General features: G+C 39.2%; 1 protein-coding gene across 2 annotated transcripts in view; it reads left to right on the forward strand.

Moving 5' to 3' along the window:
• The window catches only part of CSMD3 (CUB and Sushi multiple domains 3), a 1,240,207-nt gene that overhangs the window by 606,157 nt on the left and 612,952 nt on the right, over positions 1–21,098 (forward strand). For both annotated transcript variants that reach the window (XM_084620231.1, XM_084620232.1), the window contains one exon: positions 13,123–13,226. In XM_084620231.1, the coding sequence (XP_084476357.1) occupies positions 13,123–13,226 (104 nt within the window). The remainder of the gene's footprint in view (positions 1–13,122; positions 13,227–21,098) is intronic.

A 21,098-nucleotide genomic window follows, 5' to 3' on the forward strand; every position in this document is an offset into this window, starting at 1 on the left:
AATGTAATCTTCAGGATAAAGGCTGGGTAGACCGAGATATATTAGACTTTTCTTCAGCTAATGGTCGAAAGATGTCCAGTAATGCTATATGAGAAGTACAGGTAATTGAACAATTTGGAATAAAACTTGATTTCTTTGACTCAAAGGAAAAATGTCATGAAAAACTGTTACGATTGAGAATTTAAACACGTGAGTTAATAAATATCTGTATGTATACTTTAACAGTATACAAAGTAATTGATTATTTTTCAACTACTTTGTATGTTAAATATATGTCTTAACATGTCTAGTGTGTGAGATATCATGTGTCCATTATCCTCTCCCTAAAATCTAAACGTGGTGTTGTCCTGGATTCCAAAAGGATTTGGGTACTTAACTCCCAGTTTATGTATCTACATCCCAGAATCAGGCCACACTGGGATTCAGGAAACCCCCTTTCAGCTGCCCCCAAACTCAGTAGGCACCTATACTTCTTTGCACTTTTTTGGGGGGTGGGGCGGTAAAAAAAACATAGTTACTATGTTTCTTCATCTGCCTATGTGCACTGGAGCCCCGCGCCCGGTATCCAGACTCCTATTGCCCAGAGTAATGGATGAACTCAGAGAAGTTAGGTGTTCCTTTGCCTAACTCGCTTGTGGAGCCCAATCTAGTAAGTGTGCTTAGACTTCGCCTACTAGATCCGTCCCTTATAAATGAACGTGCACAAAAAGAACAGGGCAGGGATGAGAGGGACCTCACACATATCTTTTAGCCAGAGGTTAGAGTAACCAGCTAGGTTTCAGAGTAGCAACCGTGTTAGTCTGTATCCGCAAAAAGAACAGGAGAACTTGTGGTACCTTAGAGACTAACAAATTTATTAGAGCATAAGCTTTTGTGGGCTACAGCTCACTTCCTCACCTAGGTTTTGGAAGACTCCCAGTTCAAGACCCTTCTCCCACTCAGGAGAAGCCAAAGCCCAGCCATGGCTAATTCACTGGTGATCTCTTTAGTAAAAAAGTGCTAATTTCTTACATTTCTGTGAGTCCAAAAGAGAGAGGAAAAGAGAATATCTGTTTAGAGGAGAAGAATGGAAATACCTGAGTTGGGACAGGAGATATTGAAAGTAGCATGAAAGATCTCAGGGAGTTGTGTGATTTGTTTTTTAAATGAGAAAACTAGAAAGCCACATTTAAATAAATCTATTCAAAGATGCAACTAATTTCCTGAGCACCGTCTCACTAATTTCCTTTAGGATTTGAGGGAATATCATCTAGAACATCTCACAAATTTTCCCAACAATTTCCACAGAATCTGAGGGAGGGAAATTCTACAGAATCTGGTAAAATCTCTCTCCGATTTCCAATACTTTTACTCATTGCTAAAATATTCAGTTTATTGCTTCCCTAATAGATGTCTGATGTTCAGCAGAAGGGCCCTTTTGCAGTGTACTCTATCACAGTGACTATTGGAAGCTTAATCATTTTATTCCATTGACCTGTGGATATTAAAAAAGTGCCTGATTATTTTAATTTATACTTCTGGAAACAAGATTGCAATATGCAGTGTGTGTCTTTGCAAACTGCCTGTTAAAAAAGTGTCAGTTTGGGACTAATGCTTAGAGATTTCATGGTTTAACTGTTTTTTAGGAGATGACACATCAGTTTCAGTAGTAATACAAAAAAATAATTGTGTTGTCCTGTTGATGGACCATTCCCATTGCTTGATATTTGAAATTTAAGTTTTGTGTGCATTTGTCTTGATGTTAGATTATTGGGTCCCCCCCATCCACTATTTCCATGGGCAATTGATGGTAGTTCTTTTATCACCATTTGAACATAGTAACTGCTCATAATGCTTGTTAAAGTCTACTCTTTTTTGTTTTTACTTTCCAGTTATATTATTTTGACCTTTATAAAGGTTGAGACAGCAACAGTAGGAGGCAAAAATGAAAGCTGCTTTCCCCTTCCTCTCTCAGCTAATGGGCTGCATTAAACATACTCAATTTCAGAGTTCCAACCATAGTATTCTATTTATAAATTTAGTATTCTTTAATGTTAGGCAAATATAATATTTTTAGTGATAATTAATATTCCAACTATTCTTGTGACAAGTAGAAACAAGAATATGTTCATCTCCATTAGTAAAATAATTGAAGCTAATATTTTGCATAACTCCATTTTCAAGTCATTTACCTACTTAAGGCAGATAATAAGAAAATTAGAGAGCTCATAATACACAGACAATTTGCAGAGTCTGGCAGTGTCTGTACACATTAGAAAGGTTAATCGTCACAATCACAAGAGGTTAGCAACTAAAATTTAAATGAAACCTTTAATTCTACACAATAAACACTGAAATCTCTGTTTTAGGTCTCCGTCTACGTTACAAGGCTAGGTGTATTTTTGTATCTTCTTCATGGCACTCTTATGTAACCTAATCACAACAACCTCAGTCTGAGTTGTATCCACACTGCAGTTTTTAAGCACAGGCAAAGGTTATTATTTATATTATCTTAGTATCTAGGTGCCCTAGGCAAGGCCCAGGACCCCACTGTGGTAGGCACTGTGCAAACAGAACAAAGAGTCCCTGCCCCAAGGAGCTGCCAATCTAAGTGTAAAACAAGAGACAATAGATGGAGACAGACAGATGGGGGTGTACAAAGAAACAGTGAGAAAATTTTAGGGTGGGTAGGTGGGTGAGGTGTTTTTCACCAGGTCGAAGCTGGATTGAAGGGAGCTGAGGACTTCTGCGGTATTTCTGAGCTATGAGGTGGATTGGGTTGGCAGGGTTCAGTGGTGGGGAAATGGAATTCAAGGATGAATGAGGTGAATTGGGGGTAAGGAGTGTGTGTGGTGGAGGAGTGAGTCTGTACTGGTAGGGTGGAAAGAGAAGAAGGGGAAAAGTTAAAACTAGGAGAAAAGAGTAAATGGGGCTAAGTGATAAATGATTTGTTCTAACCCCCACATCTTTTTACTGGAAAGTTTCTCAGTTTTCATTCTGAAAAGAGGGGTAACAGAGGGGTTAGGGTGCCATTTTTCTTTACCAGCCTCCATTATATCCTGCCAAAATGCTTCTCCTTGACGTGCCTGACTATTAGTTTTTCATTTTGAAAATATGATCAATCTGCAGAGAAGGATATGATGGAAGTGAATAATTCCTACCAGTCGCTCCACCAGTTGTTTTGGGCCTCAGCCACTACTGTATATCCAAGGAGGTTGGATAAGGCGAGTGCAGCAGTAGGTTAGTTTACTGTACACCATCTTATTAATTACTTTTCCAGCTATCACCCTTCCACACTTTTGACATGTAAGTCACACTGATCTTTGGAGTGCCAAATCAGTGCAAGCAAACCTACTAGTACTTTCCCACACCCATTCTCTGGTCAATATACCCACAAGATGTAACTTATGACACTGTTCATGGCATCACTCAATATAGTCCAGAGACTATGATGGGGATGCACCAGCCCACTCATTTAAGGTAATTAAGACAAATTTTTGTCCTTTGACAAAGTTTGAGAAACTTTGGCAGGTGGGCTTTGGTACCTTCCTCTCTACTTAAATCCATGTCATTGCTCTGGTGAGTAATCTTTTCTAGAAGATTGTTCTATTGCAGTTATATTGTCCCTGGCATCTCTCCGAAATTGCTGAGAAATGGAGCTATTTGTTTTTGTTTTCTGTTTGTCTGAATGACTCTTTTAAAGACATGTTACGTAATGTACAATCTGACTCCCACTGTTGGCTGTGCCACATAGGAAGCTCCAGAAGGACTGTGCCTCCCATATCCCTTCAGCTTGCAGGAGGGGAAGTGAAAAAAGCTTCATTGTTCTTGCTTCCTGCAGTGTCCCTGGCCAGTTTTGCAGTCCTGCATGGGATTAAACAATGACCATGACTCCTCTCCTTTATCTTTAAGGTGATTGTTACTTCCCAGAGTTACAGCAGGGAGTCGTCCATGTGTACACTGAGGGCAGGGATTGCTGTTGTATCTGGGTGCTGCATGTGAAACACAAATAGGGTAAATCTATTCTAGCCCTGGCAACTGTGTAGAGGTCCAGGCATCACCTGGTCTTTGAAGGGCAGTGATTTTGTCCTCTTGGCATGTGTTAGATCACTCTTAGCTGGCATTTGTTATTGTGGAATTGGATTTTCTTTTTCCTTACTGTTTAGAGCATCCCTATCTCTATTCATCTAGTCTGGACTTGAGTAATCGCACTTCTCATGCTCTCCAGACCAAACCCATGTCAATTTATTTGTGGAATTCAGTAAATTGTCATTTGCAGCAAACCATACCAATACATTTCACAGAGTTCCAAGCATTTTGTTAGCAAATTTCTCATGCAACTAGTGAATTGGGCTAATGGATCTTGCTAAAAAAATGCTTTCTCCCAATCTGTATTTAAAAAAAAAAAAAACAAATACCTGTCAAATGCCATTAGATTTTTTAGATCATTTCCAGTAAATACTAACAGAGAATAAAACTACATTCCCAAAAGTTGCTACCTGTGATACATCCTCATTCTTGAGATCATAGGCTAGATTATCAGGGAGTAAATCCCCACAGCTTCATTGTGGTCAATGGAGTTATGTCAGTTTATACCACCTCATGTTCCCAGTGTGAAACTGTGTGTGTGTGTGCGCGCGCGCATTTGTATGTGGCAAAAATTTCCATAGCTCAGAGTTTTAGATTTATTGGTCCAAATTCTCTCAAGTGGGGAAATGTAGCTCTGGCTTGTGTGATAAAATTGGTGATGCAAGTGATTATTTTGGGGGATGGGTAATGGGGAAATTGGATTAAAATGGGATTGAAGAAAAGAGAGGGGAAAATGATTGAGGGAAGACTGAGAAAGAAAAGGAGAATGAAGGAGGGGAGGAAGAATGAGGCAGCAGGAATACTGGGCAAGTGATTAGAGTAGAGTTCATACAGTTATTTTTCAGACAATGTTTTCTTGTTTTTTGACAGAAATACTCTTAGATTTCTGTTTTGTTCTGGTGGCCTTTTTAAGCATCAGCTCTGCCATGTGTTCTTCAGTCTCAGCTCATATCTTTTTGTTTGTTTTCTATTTATCACAAAGTTATTTGTGAGCAAAGTTTATCAATCTCTTTCATAATGTCCAAAGCTTTAATTAGGTTGCCATGAAGTCTGCTCTTTTATCAACTATCTTGATCTTTCCCTATAACATAACCTCTAGTAATACAATTTATTACCCTTGCTTGCCTTTGTTATTTTTTTAATCACTGCTGCTAAATGGGTTGAAGGGTTCAGGGATTTTTCAACACATGCTCACAGATCTTTTTTCTGGTTTGTATTCTGCAGCACCCTTTTCTTCCAAATATCCTCTTTCATATGTATGATTCTTTGCTCCAGCACTTATTTACTTTTAATTGCATTCCCTTCCCATTAACCTGGGTAATTAAATGGACTAAGTCTTTCAGATGTAAGTATACTTCCCAGTTCATTGATAGCAAAATAATGAATAAAGACAAAGTAAGACACAAATGACAAAAATTAAAAGGAGGGATAAAATGTTAAGAATATTCTGTACATGGAGCTAATCTTTCTATTTTTAGAATATTTTCATTAAGTATATCATCATTTAGTAATGCAGATGCAGTAAAACATGCCACAAAAATGAGTTATCATGCTACAATAGAGAGAATATATTTGAGCCCAAATTAGGTTCATTTGACAGTTATGGATCAAAGTAGATGAATGATGAAACACAGATGAAGCAATACTCTCAGGGTATTAGAATCTCATAGTTAATTTGAACCAGCAGCTATAGTGTAAATTTAAGCATGGGCCAAATGCACCAACAAATGCAGAATGAATGAACTTGAGTGCACTGAGTGGAATTTTCAAAGGGGCCTACGAGTGGTAGGTGCCCAGATCCCCTTGAAAATCTATGGGTAGTTGGGTATCTAACCTCAGTAGGCTCCTTTGAAAATCTCTGCCTAAAGCCCTCAGAAATGGGAAAAATTCCATAGTGAAAATAAGAGGTCAGTGGCTTTAGTATCTCCCACTGCTCTTGGGAGTTATAGCAGCTCTATCTGCTGCATTGTGGAGGTCTCTTCACATGGAATTCATGACATGGGATGGGAAGGTAGCCTGGATGACACCTCCATCTAAGAGCTGAGGGGGCTTAGATGCCTAACTCCCAGACTTGCAGAGTTAGGCTTCATAGCAAGTTACAAAACTCCTGCTTGGGTATCTCATAATCCTCTAGGTGCCTAAACTCATTTGGCACCTAATTATTCAATGTAAAATTTCCTTAAATGCCTATGTTTCTGTGTCTGGTAATGCACCATTGTGCCTCACTCTAGGGTTTTGGATGCCTGTCTTATACCAAAGCCCCCAAATGATCCATTAACCAAGAGAAGATAGGTATTTGCTGCCTATCTTGGCTGCAGGGCACAATCTAGTAGGCATACGCAGTGGCTGCCTGCCAGATCAGGTCCCATTCAGAAGCTGGCTGGAGGAGAATCCAGGGCTTTCACTTTCAGCTCAGTGGTTAAAGCATGCACCCGATATGTAGGAGACTTGGGTTCAATTCCTCGGAAGAAAGGATTTAGACAGGGGTCTTCAGTCTGTCAAGAGAGCATTCTGAACACTGAGCTATAGGATATTCTGATGTGGGGCTCCCCTCAGTCATTCAAATTAAAGCTGTTCCACTGTATATAAATAATTAGTCATGGTGGAGAGGGATTGGACCCTATGTGCCTCACCTTCCAGGTGAGTGACCCAACCACCAGGCTACAGAGCCATTCTCACTCACTGTTGCTGAATGACTAAGTTTTGTCCAAAATGGAACAGCTTCAATAAGAGAAATTGAAGGAGCCTCGACATCAGAATATCCCATAGCTCAGTGGTTAGGACACTCTTCTGACATGGGGAAGACCCCTGTTCAAATGCTTTCTCCCCCTCAGGCAGAAGGGGGGATTGAACCTGGGTCTACCACATCCCATGAGTATTCAACCACTGGGCTAAAAGTTACAAGGTGGGCACTGCCAGCTGATTTGTGTGGAGTAACGCAAGTGCCTTCATTCTCACAAGAAACAATTTAGGTATCTAAACCACCTGACTCCAGCAGAGGAGTTCCTGATGTGGATCACAAACAGAGAGATGCACCTTCCTGCACCCCGGTTGGGCACCTATCCCTCTTATCAGCATCTCCCATTGGCTAGCTCAGGTAGCTCCCAGGCTAGTGTGCTGAAGTTTTTTTGGATCCCATCTGTAGGTACCTATCTCTCCCCATGCATTGTATAGGGAGTCCAGATGCCTAACTCAGGCTTTGCAGATTGCAGTATTGTTTTTCTGATTTTCTAGGCACTTAAGTTACATTCTTGTTTAGGATGTAACCTCGTTATTAAGGAAACACTTAAGCATGTTCTTAAAACTCATTGTAGTACTTCAGGTAATTAAGTATTTTCCTAAATCAGGGCCTAGGTTCTGACCATACTGAAGATGTTGGGAAAACACTCTTCAAATTCAATTGGACCAGGATTGAGTGTACAATAAATGCTGGAGACAACTCAAAACTGAACCATTGGTTCCAATCTGTTTGACCGTTGGGGTTTAGATAAAATGAGAGCCTGATCCAAACCATTCCAGGTTTTTGCAACAGTGACAAAACATTCTGATGAACAAGATTATGCAAAACCACCGACTGGTTTTCTAATGAATGATGGTATCAATATATCTTTCACTGAAACTACTAGTTTTATAGTAATCAAATATATTATTAACACAGTTATTTTGATAGTGGGAGCCGTGTTTCTCTGGAAAATTACTGCTGAGGTAAAGCCTATCAATCAAACTACAGGACTTCATTAGGCTTCATAATCTGACATAAATATTCGTCATATCTTGACTGGGAAATAGTCAGTCATCCTCAGCAAAAAGCAATTAGCCATTCTGAGAAGATATGAGGAATATAAATATAAGCAGGACACATTTTCCTTTTCTTATCTTGCCTCTCTTTCCCCAGTGAACCAGACAACCAGAAATTTCCACTTGATTGACAACAGGAGGGTGGGTTTCAGACTTCAGCCAGGTTTTTTTAGATCAGTGGTTCTCAGCCAGGGCTGTGCACACCCCTGGGGCACGCAGAGGTCTTCCAGGGGGTACATCAGTTAATCTAGATATTTGTCCAGTTTTACAACGGACTACATAAAAAGCACTAGCAAAGTCAGTACAAACTAAAATGTCATACAGACAATGACTTTTTTATACTGCTCTATACACTATACACTGAAATGTAAGTACGATATTTATATTCCAATAGTTTATTTTGTAATTATATGGTAAAAAATGAGACAGTAACCTATGTCTCAGTAATAGTATGCCTCAACACTTTTGTATTTTTATGTCTGATTTTGTAAGCAAGTAGTTTTTAAGTGAAGTGAAATTTGGGGTACACAATATAAAAATCAGACTCTTGAAAGGGATACAGGGCCACTGCTCTAGTTGATCCTGTTTCTAAAGTTTAACAGCTAAAACTTGTGACACAAGCCACCTTGTTCCTTTGAAGTTGAGTATTTTCCACTGAATGCATCCAATGAAGTGAGCTATAACTCATGAAAGCTTATGCTCAGATAAATTTGTCAGTCTCTAAGGTGCCACAAGTACTCCTTTTCTTCTTGCTATTACTTGTGTATTTAGACTGATTCATCCCCTGCTTTGTTGGTCAGTATTTTCTGATTTAGTCTCACTTGCAAATCCATGACAGACAGGAATAAGATCTAGAACCAGCAGTAGGTAGCAGGAATCAGAGTACAGCTACCAAGCCTTTAACCTAAGCTGGTTCCCAAGGCAAGAAAGAAATCTGTGCCTTGGGGAAGTTTTAACCTAAGCTGGTAAGAATAAGGTTAGGGGGTCTTTCATGCAGGTCCCCACATCTGTACCCTAGAGTTCAGAGTGGGGAAGAACCTTGACAACATATTAGTAAGGATCCTTTTGTTCACGCGTATTAGTTAAGAATATTAGTGTATCAAGAATCGAACGGGCAAACAAGACCTAAAATTCTATCTCATGCAAAAATACAGACCTGAATCCTACATTGTCACTAACACTCCTAACAAAGGGCAGGATTCTCTATGAATAAGCTTGGAGCTCTTTTTTTTAATATTCACTGAATATTACAAGCTACTTTGTTACAGGCATTATATATAAAATGATTTAAAATAATAGTTGTGACCCTGATTTTTCTGCATAAACATGAGTGATATAATTGAAATGTTAGTCCCATTTGGAGTGATCTTCTGGGTAGATACAGGTTTGGGACTATACTAAGGACCCAATCCTGCAAATACTTATGCACATGCTTTGTTTTAAACATGTGAGTAGTTCCACTGATGTCAATTATTCTACTCATGCTGAAATTCAAGCACGTTGTTTTTAGGTATAGGGCAAAAGGTGCACCATTGCATCTCTCTCAGCAGCCAGCACTTTGGATTACAAATACACATTTAAATATGAATCTAAGTGTTGGTTGATCAGAACTATGGGGCAGGTCTCATTTACACTGCTGGCACTTTGTTCTGCTCTGCCAGTGGAAAGGGGAGCTAAATTGGGTTAATTATAACTTACGCTGAGTGTAAATGAGAATCAGACCCCCATATTTGACCAACGTTTACTTGGTTTCCTCTTCCACAACTTGATCTATGCATGCTGTGTTACCCACACATATGGGATTGGGGGTTGATCAGGTCTCAGGCTGACAGCTGATCTGGCTATCCAATGGATAAAATATAGAAGACTAGCACAGCTTCCACTGAGCCTTTTTTGGGGGGGTTGGGGGGTGGAGTTTGGTTTTGACATTTGTTCTCAGAAATCTTGCAAAAGATACTATTCAGCCAAACGCCTGAACTAACCTCAGATTGTATGGTCTTAATGACTTTAGTCAGTTAATGCCACTTGACTTCCACTCTCTCTGAAATTTACAGTTCCATCAGTTATTTGAACAATACTATGGCCATATGTTACCCTTGACCCATCTGAAGTAGCTCAGACCATACCTCCATAAAGATTATGGGCTCATTTGACTAGGGCCCAAACAATGTGGATAGTTCTCCTCAGTGATGTTTCAATATTGGACATTTGCAGGTCTGCTACCTGGTCTTCAGTACATATTTTTACCAAGTGCTATGTAGTTACCACTGCATTTAGGTCAGATGCAGACTTTGGTAAAGCAGTACTGAAGTCATTGTTTAAATAGACTCTGAGCCCCTCCTCCTGTCAGTACTGGGTGTGAGTCACCTGAGTGAAATAAATGCTTGCAACCACTTGAAGAATGAAAAATGTTGTTCTTGTTGTTATATTCCATAAGCAATTCTCCCTCCCCTTTTCATCTCAAAGAAGAATTACAGTGCATATAGGTAACCGTTTATTTCCTGAGTTTATAATGCTTGGGTTTTGGATAATTACAATAGCTGTATAAGGTATTTTAGCCCAGATTGCTGATATGAATTCTTGATCTTAATTCAATCTTAACATATTTTTGTCTGGGAATTTCCAAGGTTTTTTAACTTACAAATTGCATATATGAGCCATAAATGAGGAACTCAATGAAAATGTTAACAAGTGATATCTCTAATGATTTGAAGATATGAAGTATCAACTTCAAATCTGTTTATTAATTTTTCAGCTTTTATGGTCAGATTTACTGTCTTTACTTTTGGCTGTTTTACTCCACTCTAGAAAAGCCAAATGAGACAGAGTATATTGGCCACTGAAGCTGAGTTTAAAGCTGCTTTGCTTGGCAGAGTAGTGTAAAGCTCTTGTCCTGCAAATTTCCCCTGCCTCTTGCATCGTCCTATAGTCCCCTGCATTCCCTCAGAAATCCTATGTTCTTATTGTCCTTTATATTTCCCTGAAACACATACCAGTTTTCCTCCTCCCTCCATTACCAACTACACTTCCCCCCCACACACATCAGTTTCCTCTTCTGCTACTACATTAATCCATGGATGCATGTGCACACACATGCCCCTGTTTTCTGTTCCCTACAGCCCTCTCTCTGGAATAGATTTGGTACCTTCTGAAACAAAAAAATTAGGGTCAAAGGTAATTTTTCCCATTGTTTTTCATTTAAAGTTACTCTCAGCGGGGTTTGGTGCATGAAATTATCTCCTTCAGAAAACACATGGAGTCCTATTGAAAATGGTCACCACCTCCAAATGCTCTTAAAAGGCACGAAGTCAAGCTGTCTCGGAGTGCTGGTGGCCTCTATCATTCTAGGAGAGGACACTCAATCACATTCAGAGCAACGGTAAAAATATGCCCTTTTCATAATAGTCATCTAACTAAGGGCAGCTCTGGCTTCAGTTTTGTTGAGAACAATGGGAAGATGACAGCCATTTTGAAAGATGGCATTTTTCTTGTGGAATCATTTGGAGCAGAACATTATCTGACAGCTGCTGCTGAAGGAGAAATTATCAGTTCTCTTTCTCCATATATACATAACCAGTCCCCTCCCCCCCAAAAAAAACACCCACACACCTTAAAATGTAACCTTTGCACAAGAGTTCAATTATTTTTAATTATATAGGAAGTTTGAGGTACCTGTGTTATTTCCTTTTTTTTTTTAAATGTAGCTTAAGCAATTGATGGAGAAGGTATGCTGCATTTTTATGTAACAAAGTGGTTGAATTACTGCTTTAAGTTCAAAACTCATCTCATCACTCAATATGGAGCTGACAGTTGTTCTCCATAATATATAACATGCATGCTGCACATAGTTAACTATCTGTCATACTGGAGTTTAGAATACACAGGCTGTCATAAATATAAAGGGAAGGGTAAACACCTTTAAAATCCCTCCTGGCCAGACGAAAAAGCCTTTCACCTGTAAAGGGTTAAGAAGCTAGGATAACCTCGCTGGCACCTGACTAAAATGACCAATGAGGAGACAAGATACTTTCAAAAGCTGGGAGGAGGGAGAAAAACAAGGAATCTGGCTCTGTCTGTGTGATGCTTTTACCGGGGACAGAACAGGAATGGAGTCTTAGAACTTGGTAAGTAATCTAGCTAGATATGTGTTAGATTATGATTTCTTTAAATGGCTGAGAAAATAAGCTGTGCTGAATAGAATGAATATTCCTGTCTCTGTGTCTTTTTTGTAACTTAAGGTTTTGCCTAGAGGGATTCTCTGTGTTTTGAATCTAATTACCCTGTAAGGTATTTACCGTCCTGATTTTACAGAGGTGATTCTTTTTACTGTTTCTTCTATTAAAATGTTTCTTTTCAAGAACTGAATGCTTTTTTCATTGTTCTAAGATCCAAGGGTTTGGGTCTGTGGTCACCTATGCAAATTGGTGAGGATTTTTACCAAACCTTCCCCAGGAAGTGGGGTGCAAGGGTTGGGAGGATTTCGGGGGGGGGGGGGAAGACATTTCCAAACAACGTTTTCCCAATAAACCCAGATAAACGTTTGGTGGTGGCAGTGGAAGTCCAAGGACAAAGGGTAAAATAGTTTGTACCTTGGGGAAGTTTTAACCTAAGCTGGTAAAAGTATGCTTAGGAGGTTTTCATGCAGGTCCCCACATCTGTACCCTAGAGTTCAGCGTGGGGAAGGAACCTTGACACAGGCATAACAAAATGTTCACCTTTGGAAGTCATGTTTTTTACAAGTTCATAAAAATATGTAACAGGTTTAACCTATAGGCTGGAATAATGTCTTCAAAGGCTTCTTTGTACCACCAAAACTTGGTTGTAGGCATGGGGTGTGTAAATGATGTCCTCATCTCTTCAGAATTTCCTGGACAAAGCAAAATTATTAAATTTAATATGGGCAGGAGTGAATTTCACCCTCAGTAAGTAATTATGTTGCCCTGTGAAGGTACCACATTGGAAATATAATACAATTTTACAGTACTATATAAAAAGTACAATAACCACATAATAGGTACTTCTAGCATGCCAGCAAACTGGTGCCACATAAAAAAAGAATTTTATTTTCATGGAATATTGCATTAACCAATTTTGCAGGTTAATAACAACAGGGTAGTATCAAATAAAATGTCACTAATATGTGTAGCTATTACTTATCTGGGGTTTTGTTTTATTTTTGCTGTTTGAAAGGTATCTGTATTCACTCATCTCATAATGAAATTTCTTACTTTTTAAGAGCATATTTTTTTCTACTAGGTTATTCAGATAAATTTTGAAGAATTTGATCTGGAGATTGGCTACGACACACTGACAATTGGTGATGGAGGGGAAGTTGGTGATCCTAAAACTGTGCTGCAAGTGTAAGTCTCGGTTGATTTGCTATGCTTTGCAGAATTACTTTAATATAGGATTTTCTGGTGCTATTGAATGATGCATAGATTGGACAAAATTCTATTCTCGTGTAACCTGAGAGATGAATAATGCCAACAGAAAAATAATCGTATGGAGCTCATCAAATTATTCAAGACTGACATATAGGATAAGGTATTTTAGTTCATATTTACCACCCTAGTTTTGAAAGAAGATGGGCATGAGAGCTAAAACAGAGTAATGTAGCCCCAGTTCTTCAGGCAGACTCATTCTGTTTTGCAAAAAATAAGCCTATCATTGCAGTTTTCCCAGGGTTACTATGTTCCTCTGCAAGGGCTGGGTGGTCAGATTGTGAATGTGATATAGAGGAAAGGGAATGGACAGAAAAATGTACTGCTTAAGTAACTGTCTTTTACAATAATATCCCTTGAAAAGCCCATCTTGACAGCAAATGAACCATAGGAACCTTTATAGCTCACTGACTATGACAGGTAAGCCCTGAACACAGGCTACATTATCTCTGTAATTCCTGATCCTGTTAAATATTACTGTTACCTAAACCATCTAATATTATGATTTCAGCAGTCCTGGGTACCTACTGCAGGCAATTTAGTGAGTGTCTATCTTTGGGTTTTAGTCTGCCACCCATCACCACAGTATCTATACACCTAAATCTATTTTATAATAATCAGTTTGTTCGGTCCTGGACTCAGATTTTCATTTACTTAACCTGCTGATGGTGTTTGGCTCTCTTGCGATGATCAGTCCCAAGAAGCCAAGTTCATAAAATTATATTTAATTAATAATGTTTAAAAAGACATCAAATGTACAACAATTATTCTAACCTTAATTTCCATATATTTTTAAAAGGGCAGAACAGTGTAACTAGGCATTAATTGTCTTTTGTTACTTTGTGTTGCTTTGTTTGTTTGTTTTTGTTTGTTTTTTCAATTGTAATAATCTGGACCAAAGGAGGTAAAAATTGTGTGTGATTTGTTTTCATGAGGCCCCTGGTATGCATTTAATTTAGTATTTAATTTTTCTTTAAAAATAAATAAAGATAATATTTTGTTGCTTAGAGAAGATCATATGAGTAGATCATAAGTGAAACTTTTTGGCCAGTTCTTTTTTTTCTGTGAATAATACAAATGCACAACATTGAAACATTTCTCAAAATTGTTGTGGAAAAACCATTGTGAAAAATCAAAACATTTCATTTTGATATTTTCAAAACCAAACCTTTTAGATTTTTCACTTTGAAACTACTTTTTAGTTCAAAATTTCCCTTTAATTTATTTTATAAATTCAGAAACATTTGAAAATGGTCAAAATTGAAAATGTTTTGATTTTGAGATAAAATATTTCATTTGACCTGCACATTTTTTTAAAAATTACTGGTATTTTCCAAATTAAAGATGAACCAAAAAATCCGTTATTTGCCCAACTCAATTTATAAGAGATTGGTCTTTTGCAAATAGCTGCATAAATAATGTTCAAATGGGGAGAAGGGTTAATATTTTTATAAACAAATATCTTTTTAATAATCACTTCTCAACAGAGGCCTTACGTGCCAACTTTCATTCTGATTATTTTTCAAAACTGAGTTTTAAACTCTGAATGTAGGAGTTCATATAATGAAAGTGTTGGGAAAACAAAATGGTAGCTTCTCAAGTGGGTATGATGTATCTGTATAAAATGAATCAAACATAAAAGTTCGATCCTGGAGAAAAATAAACATAATTGTTCAAACAAAATAAATAATCAGTTAGAAACGGAAAAGACCTTCTAGAACATCTAGTCCACTCCAAGTCAATGCAAGTTTACTCCTTACAGTACATTTTCTAGTCATTTGTTTTAAAGTGTTTTTAAATGTCCTGAGAAATAAGGCTTCTATCACATCCCTTAGGAGTCTATAGCAAAGCTTGCTAGATCATAGTGCACAATGTCAGAAGGGTATTTTTTGATATTCACCTTATTTTTCCCTTTCTTAAGCTCACCTAATTACTCCTAATTATTACAGCCTTGAATCTTACTCTATCTCCTTTGCATTTAAACACTTCAAGTATCTATAGACTTTCATCATGACTCTCCCTTAGCAATATTACCCTTTTCATCATAAGGTAAACCCTAACTATTCTTTGTGGCCCTTTTCTGTACTCCTTCCTTTATGTCACTATCTGGGATATTACTGTGTGACAAGATGGTGCACTGTAGATTCACTGGCTTGATGCATAGTAACTCACCCTGTAGACTTAAATCAGCACAAAAGCTGTGTGTATGTAACACACACACCTCCTGGGTGTGGTGGTCTCTGAATAGTGGCACTGAGTGGCATCTAGTGGCACTGAGGCCACTTAGAGCAGGGAATCTCAAACTCAAATCACCAAGAGGGCCACATGAGGACTAGTACATTGGCCCGAGGGCTGCATCACTGACATCCCCGCCCCGCCCCCACTCCACTCCTTCCATGAGACCCCACCCCTTCCCTGCCTCTTCTCTGCCTCCTCCCCTGAGCACGTGGCTCCCTGCTCCTACCCCCTCCCTCCTGGAAAGCACTAAACAGCTGTTTGGTGGCAGGAAGCACCTGGAGGTAGGCAGAGGAGCGGGTACACGGCCTGCAAGAAATAACTATGGAGGAGTGGGGGGGCACGGGGAGCTTGGCGGGCCGCAGGAAATAACCCCACGGTCCGCGTGTTTGAGACCCCTGACTTAGAGAGATAAAATGAGTCTGCTCTACAGCCTTAGCTAACAGCCAGTTGGCTTTTAGCTCATGCTGTAGAGGCTCATGCACTAAGTTCCAGCAGTCCCTGGTTTGATCCTCCCCACTGATGACCGAGGTCTTGTTGGCGTTAAAAGTGGGGGCTCATCCGGGATTTCAACTGGGAGGTCTCTGAAGCTCGGGATGTGCTTCCTCAGCTAGGGGAAGTATGTAACTCCCACACCTTCTGGGTATGGTGAGAGAGAGACTACTCTATAGGCAGCTGGCTTTTAGCTCATGCAGTAGAGGCTCATGCAGTAAGCTCCAGAGGTCGCAGGTTCAATCCTACCCACCAACGACCGGGGTCTGTCAGCATTACATGTAGATAAGCCCTCAATATTTCCGATGAAATCACATTTGTATAGTGATATATATCTTAAAAGGACTGTATGTACATCAATTTCACATTATCTTGAAAAGTTAGAAAGTAAGATTATTATCCACATTTTATCTACAGGGAAAGTGAGACACAGATGTTAATGACATTCCCAAGAGCACACAGCAGTCACAGGAAGAGACAGAATTAGAACTCACATGCTTCTACTGACCTGGACCACATTGCCTCATATGAGGAGACAGCATTTATTAAAGTTCTATTACCATTTAAATGAAGTGTTGGTATTATCATCTTTGGCACTTAAATTACAGTAACACATTTAGATACAGTGCAGCAATTTTTTACATTTTGACAAATGTAGTGAACCATTCTGCACTGGTTTGGTTTCATTAAAGGTGTTAATATTTTACAAGAAAGTATTTGATGGTGAGGCATATTTTGAAGAATGATGAAATTACAGTATTGAAACTGTCAAGAATATGAATGAACTCTGTATCATTTTCTCTTATCAATGCATTACTCAAATTGTCATGATATTCTATTAAGTAAGGATGAACATAAAGTATAACAGGGAAGTTGTGGTGAAAAGAGAGCTGAGCAAATAAATTGCAATGAATATTTTCAGAATCAGAGGATTCAGTTTGATGACCAGAACATGATTTCCTCAAATTATTTTGCAGGTTCTATGGGTTATTTTTTTTTAAAATCATACTTGAATTTTGAGATGTGTTGGTTTGTTATGACTGGTCACATCTGACAAATAGATATTGTTTCTGTTCCCCAAGTGTCTGAGTATCAATTGTTTTGTAATAAGGTTTGTGGCAGTCACTAGGTATAAAATCTCTCAGGAAGAATTAACAATGTAAGTCAAGGCAGTAGATAATTAGGGAATGTTAGAACATTGTAAATCTTTTCCTGTCTGGGCCACTTAGAGCCTGGGGTGGAATCCACAAAAGTACTTAGGCGGCTGTGTCCCTGTTTTGGCTCCACTGTGATCCTTGCTGAACTCTTGCTGAACCGTGTAGGCATCTAAACTCAACACCTGTTTTTCAGGGTAAAAATTCCCTAGGCATCTAAGTTTCTGCCTCTGGGCACGTGCACTGCTGTCTCCCTTTAGGCATCCGGACACACATCTCCTACCTAAGCCTCAAAGTGATTTATGAAACAGGGAAAAACAAGCATTTGGCCACCTAAGTCATGTGCAGGGCTCCATCCCACAGGTATGCTTAGAGGCTCATTTAAAATCCAAGATGAGAAGGTGGTGGTACCCACCTTGTAATTTTTAACCACACCCACTTGGATCGGGAGTGACCCAGGTTTAATTTCCCCATCTCTGCTAGAGTGTAAGAAAAAAAAATTGAACAGGTGTCTCCACCTCGCAGGAGAGTAATGACAGAGCTAGGGTTATTCCAGATGTGGCGTTATTCCAATGTGGAGTTATTCCAATGTGGGGCTCCTTCAGTCTCTCCTGTTGAAGCTTTTTCCGCTGAAGATAAATAATAAGAGTGATTGGAGCAGGGGGACTGGACCCTGGGTCATTCTCTCTCTCTCTCTCACACACACACACACACACACACACACACACACACACACACACACACACACACACACACACACACACACACACACACACACACACAATTTAATTGTTTTTCTTCCTGCAGATTTTTATATAATACGGTGAGAATGCATGGTCCTACCCGCGAACGTTGCCATCAAATCCTTGTTAGACGTGTTTACCTGCCACTTTACCAAGGCTAATTAGGAAGATTATCAGTGTCTGAACCCACTAATTATACCAGGCACCGCTAGACACTTATTACCCAAAGCACTTGGGGTCCAGATCATCAACTTGAGTAAATTCTTGTAGTTTAATTGAAGTCAATGGGGCCTATAATTACACCAGGTGAGGATCTAGCTCCTAATTTGCAAAGTGCCATTCAGGAAAGTGCTAGAGGTGAAAAAAATGAATTGTCAATGTTTTAATTTTATGGAAGTGGGGTAAACCTTGTGAAAGTTTAGGGCCATTTTCCCCCATGAAAGTGTTTGGGTATTTTGGGCACAATGGTGATTTCCAACAATGTGGAAAAAATGAATTGATTAAACAGAACTTGTACTAATTTCCATGGTTCTATATTATACAAATATTTTCCATTGAGACCAAAATGAAATGTAGGTCTGGAAATTATCAATGGCTGTTGCCAAAATCTACAATCAGCCATCTACCAGAGACAAAATCTAGAGGTGGCCAGTCCACCAATGCTTGTTCTAGTGGAGATACATCCTGTTATTAATTTGGTAGTTTATGAAATTGCCAGTCATGGCAAGATATATTCTTTTTGTAGCAGGAATAAGCATTTAATACATTAATTATTTAATTTCTGCCATGCAGTTATTTGTTCAGTGCTGGCAATAGTCTTTATAGTAGCTCCATCTGTGAACACAGATGTGGGAAACTGAGGTGAATTTCTCACAGAAAAAGAGTATTTAAACAGAAGCAGGCTAAGATGATCAGGGAAGAGTTCTAAAACTAGCTACAGTATGTATTTTAAATCCATTTTGAAGCTCCAGCACAGCTTCAATGATTGACTTGAATTTGAAAATAATTTTTGTATGCCCTTTTTAGGAGATAAACAATTTCTAGACATTGTGTCAAGGTTCCTCCCCCACTCTGAACTCTAGGGTACAGATGTGGGGACCTGCATGAAAAAACCTCCTAAGCTTATCTTTACCAGCTTAGGTCAAAACTTCCCCAAGGTACAAAATATTACCCCCATTGTCCTTGGACTGGCCGCTACCACCACCAAACTAATACTGGTTATTGGGGAAGAGCTGTTTGGACGCGTCCTTCCCCCCAAAATACTTCCCAAAACCTTGCACCCCACTTCCTGGACAAGGTTTGGTAAAAAGCCTCACCAATTTGCCTAGGTGATTACAGACCCAGACCCTTGGATCTTAAGAACAATGAACAATCCTCCCAACACTTGCACCCCTCCTTTCCTGGGAAATGTTGGATAAAAAGCCTCACCAATTTGCATAGGTGACCACAGACCCAAACCCTTGGATCTGAGAACAATGAAAAGGCATTCAGTTTTCTTACAAGAAGACTTTTAATAAAAATAGAAGTAAATAGAAATAAAGAAATCCCCCCTGTAAAATCAGGATGGTAGATATCTTACAGGGTAATTAGATTCAAAATCATAGAGAACCCCTCTAGGCAAAACCTTAAGTTACACAAAAGATACACAGACAGAAATAGTTATTCTATTCAGCACAATTCTTTTCTCAGCCATTTAAAGAAATCATAATCTAACACATACCTAGCTAGATTACTTACTAAAAGTTCTAAGACTCCATTCCTGGTCTATCCCCGGCAAAGACCCAGCATACAGACAGACACAGACCCTTTGTTTCTCTCCCTCCTCCCAGCTTTTGAAAGTATCGTGTCTCCTCATTGGTCATTTTGGTCAGGTGCCAGCGAGGTTACCTTTAGCTTCTTAACCCTTTACAGGTGAGAGGAGCTTTCCCCTGGCCAGGAGGGATTTCAAAGGGGTTTACCCTTCCCTTTATATTTATGACACATTGCCTGATCTCTTTCTAATGGTCCTGTCTTCATTTTCGAGAAAGGAAATTGAGCTAAGTTAGTTGCAACCCATCTGTTCTCATAGACAGACTCCTGCCAACTTGGAAAAAAAGAGTTGTTCAGTAAACATTCTGTTTAGAAAAAGAAGAAAAGAAAAGAAAAGAAAAAAGACATATTATAAAATGAAGTGGTGTCTACTATTCTGCCAAATACAGTTTTCATTTGGGCTATATCCACAAAGGGATTTAGGCACCTAAGTGCCACTTTAGGTGCCTAAGTCCAAAATGTAGATATTCAAAAGATTGTAGATCTTAGCTGCTTCCTAATCCTGTAGCACCTAAAGTCCCTAGGCATCCAAGTTTCTGCCACTAAAGTCCCCAATACACCTAAAATTCTGACACTGCACAGCTCCCTGTCCTAATGCCTGGGTGCCTAGCTCACATCTAAGTCCATGCAAGATCATCAAATGAGGCATTCTCCCACACCAGTCTTGCCTGTGGGGCCCAATCTGGTTGGCAGCCTCAGAGGTTGCATAAAAGATCAGGCCCTGCACAAAACTCTGCTGCTGCCCTTACAACTTTTAGCTCAGTGGTTAGAGTTCTCACCCAGGATGTGGGAGACCAGGGTGCAAATCCCCACTCTGCCTGCTTTGGAGTAGGGATTTGAACAAAAATCTTCCCACTCCCAGGTGAGTACCCTAACTGTTGAGATATGGAATCACTCTTTTTTCTTTTTCTTTCGCCCAATGACTAGTTAACCAATGACTAGTTAACCATTGGAACAAATTAATAATGGTTGTGATTGATTCTCTACCACTGGCAATTTTTAAATCAATATTGATTTTTTTTTTCTGAAACATATACTCTCGTGAGTTCAAACATAAATTGATTATTTTTTCTTATTGTCTCTTACTGAGAATGATATGAAACAGTTTAACTTAAAATGAGCTAAATAAATGGTTTCCCTTTTTAAAAGAGATAGTTACTTCAGGTTTTGTTTCTACTCTGGAGAGATTTATGTTCTAGTGGTTGAAAGGGGCACCAGGTTTCTATAATTTTTGGTGGTGCCCAAGCAGAGCCGTCCCGTCCGTGGGATGGACTGGGACAATTGCCCCAGGCCCTGTGCTTTGAGGGGCCCCATGCTTCAGAGGGACACCATGTCGTACGACGACCACTTGACAAAAT

The sequence above is a fragment of the Lepidochelys olivacea genome, assembly GCF_965140295.1.
Source record: "Lepidochelys olivacea isolate rLepOli2 genome assembly, chromosome: 2".
Taxonomy (NCBI): domain Eukaryota; kingdom Metazoa; phylum Chordata; order Testudines; family Cheloniidae; genus Lepidochelys; species Lepidochelys olivacea.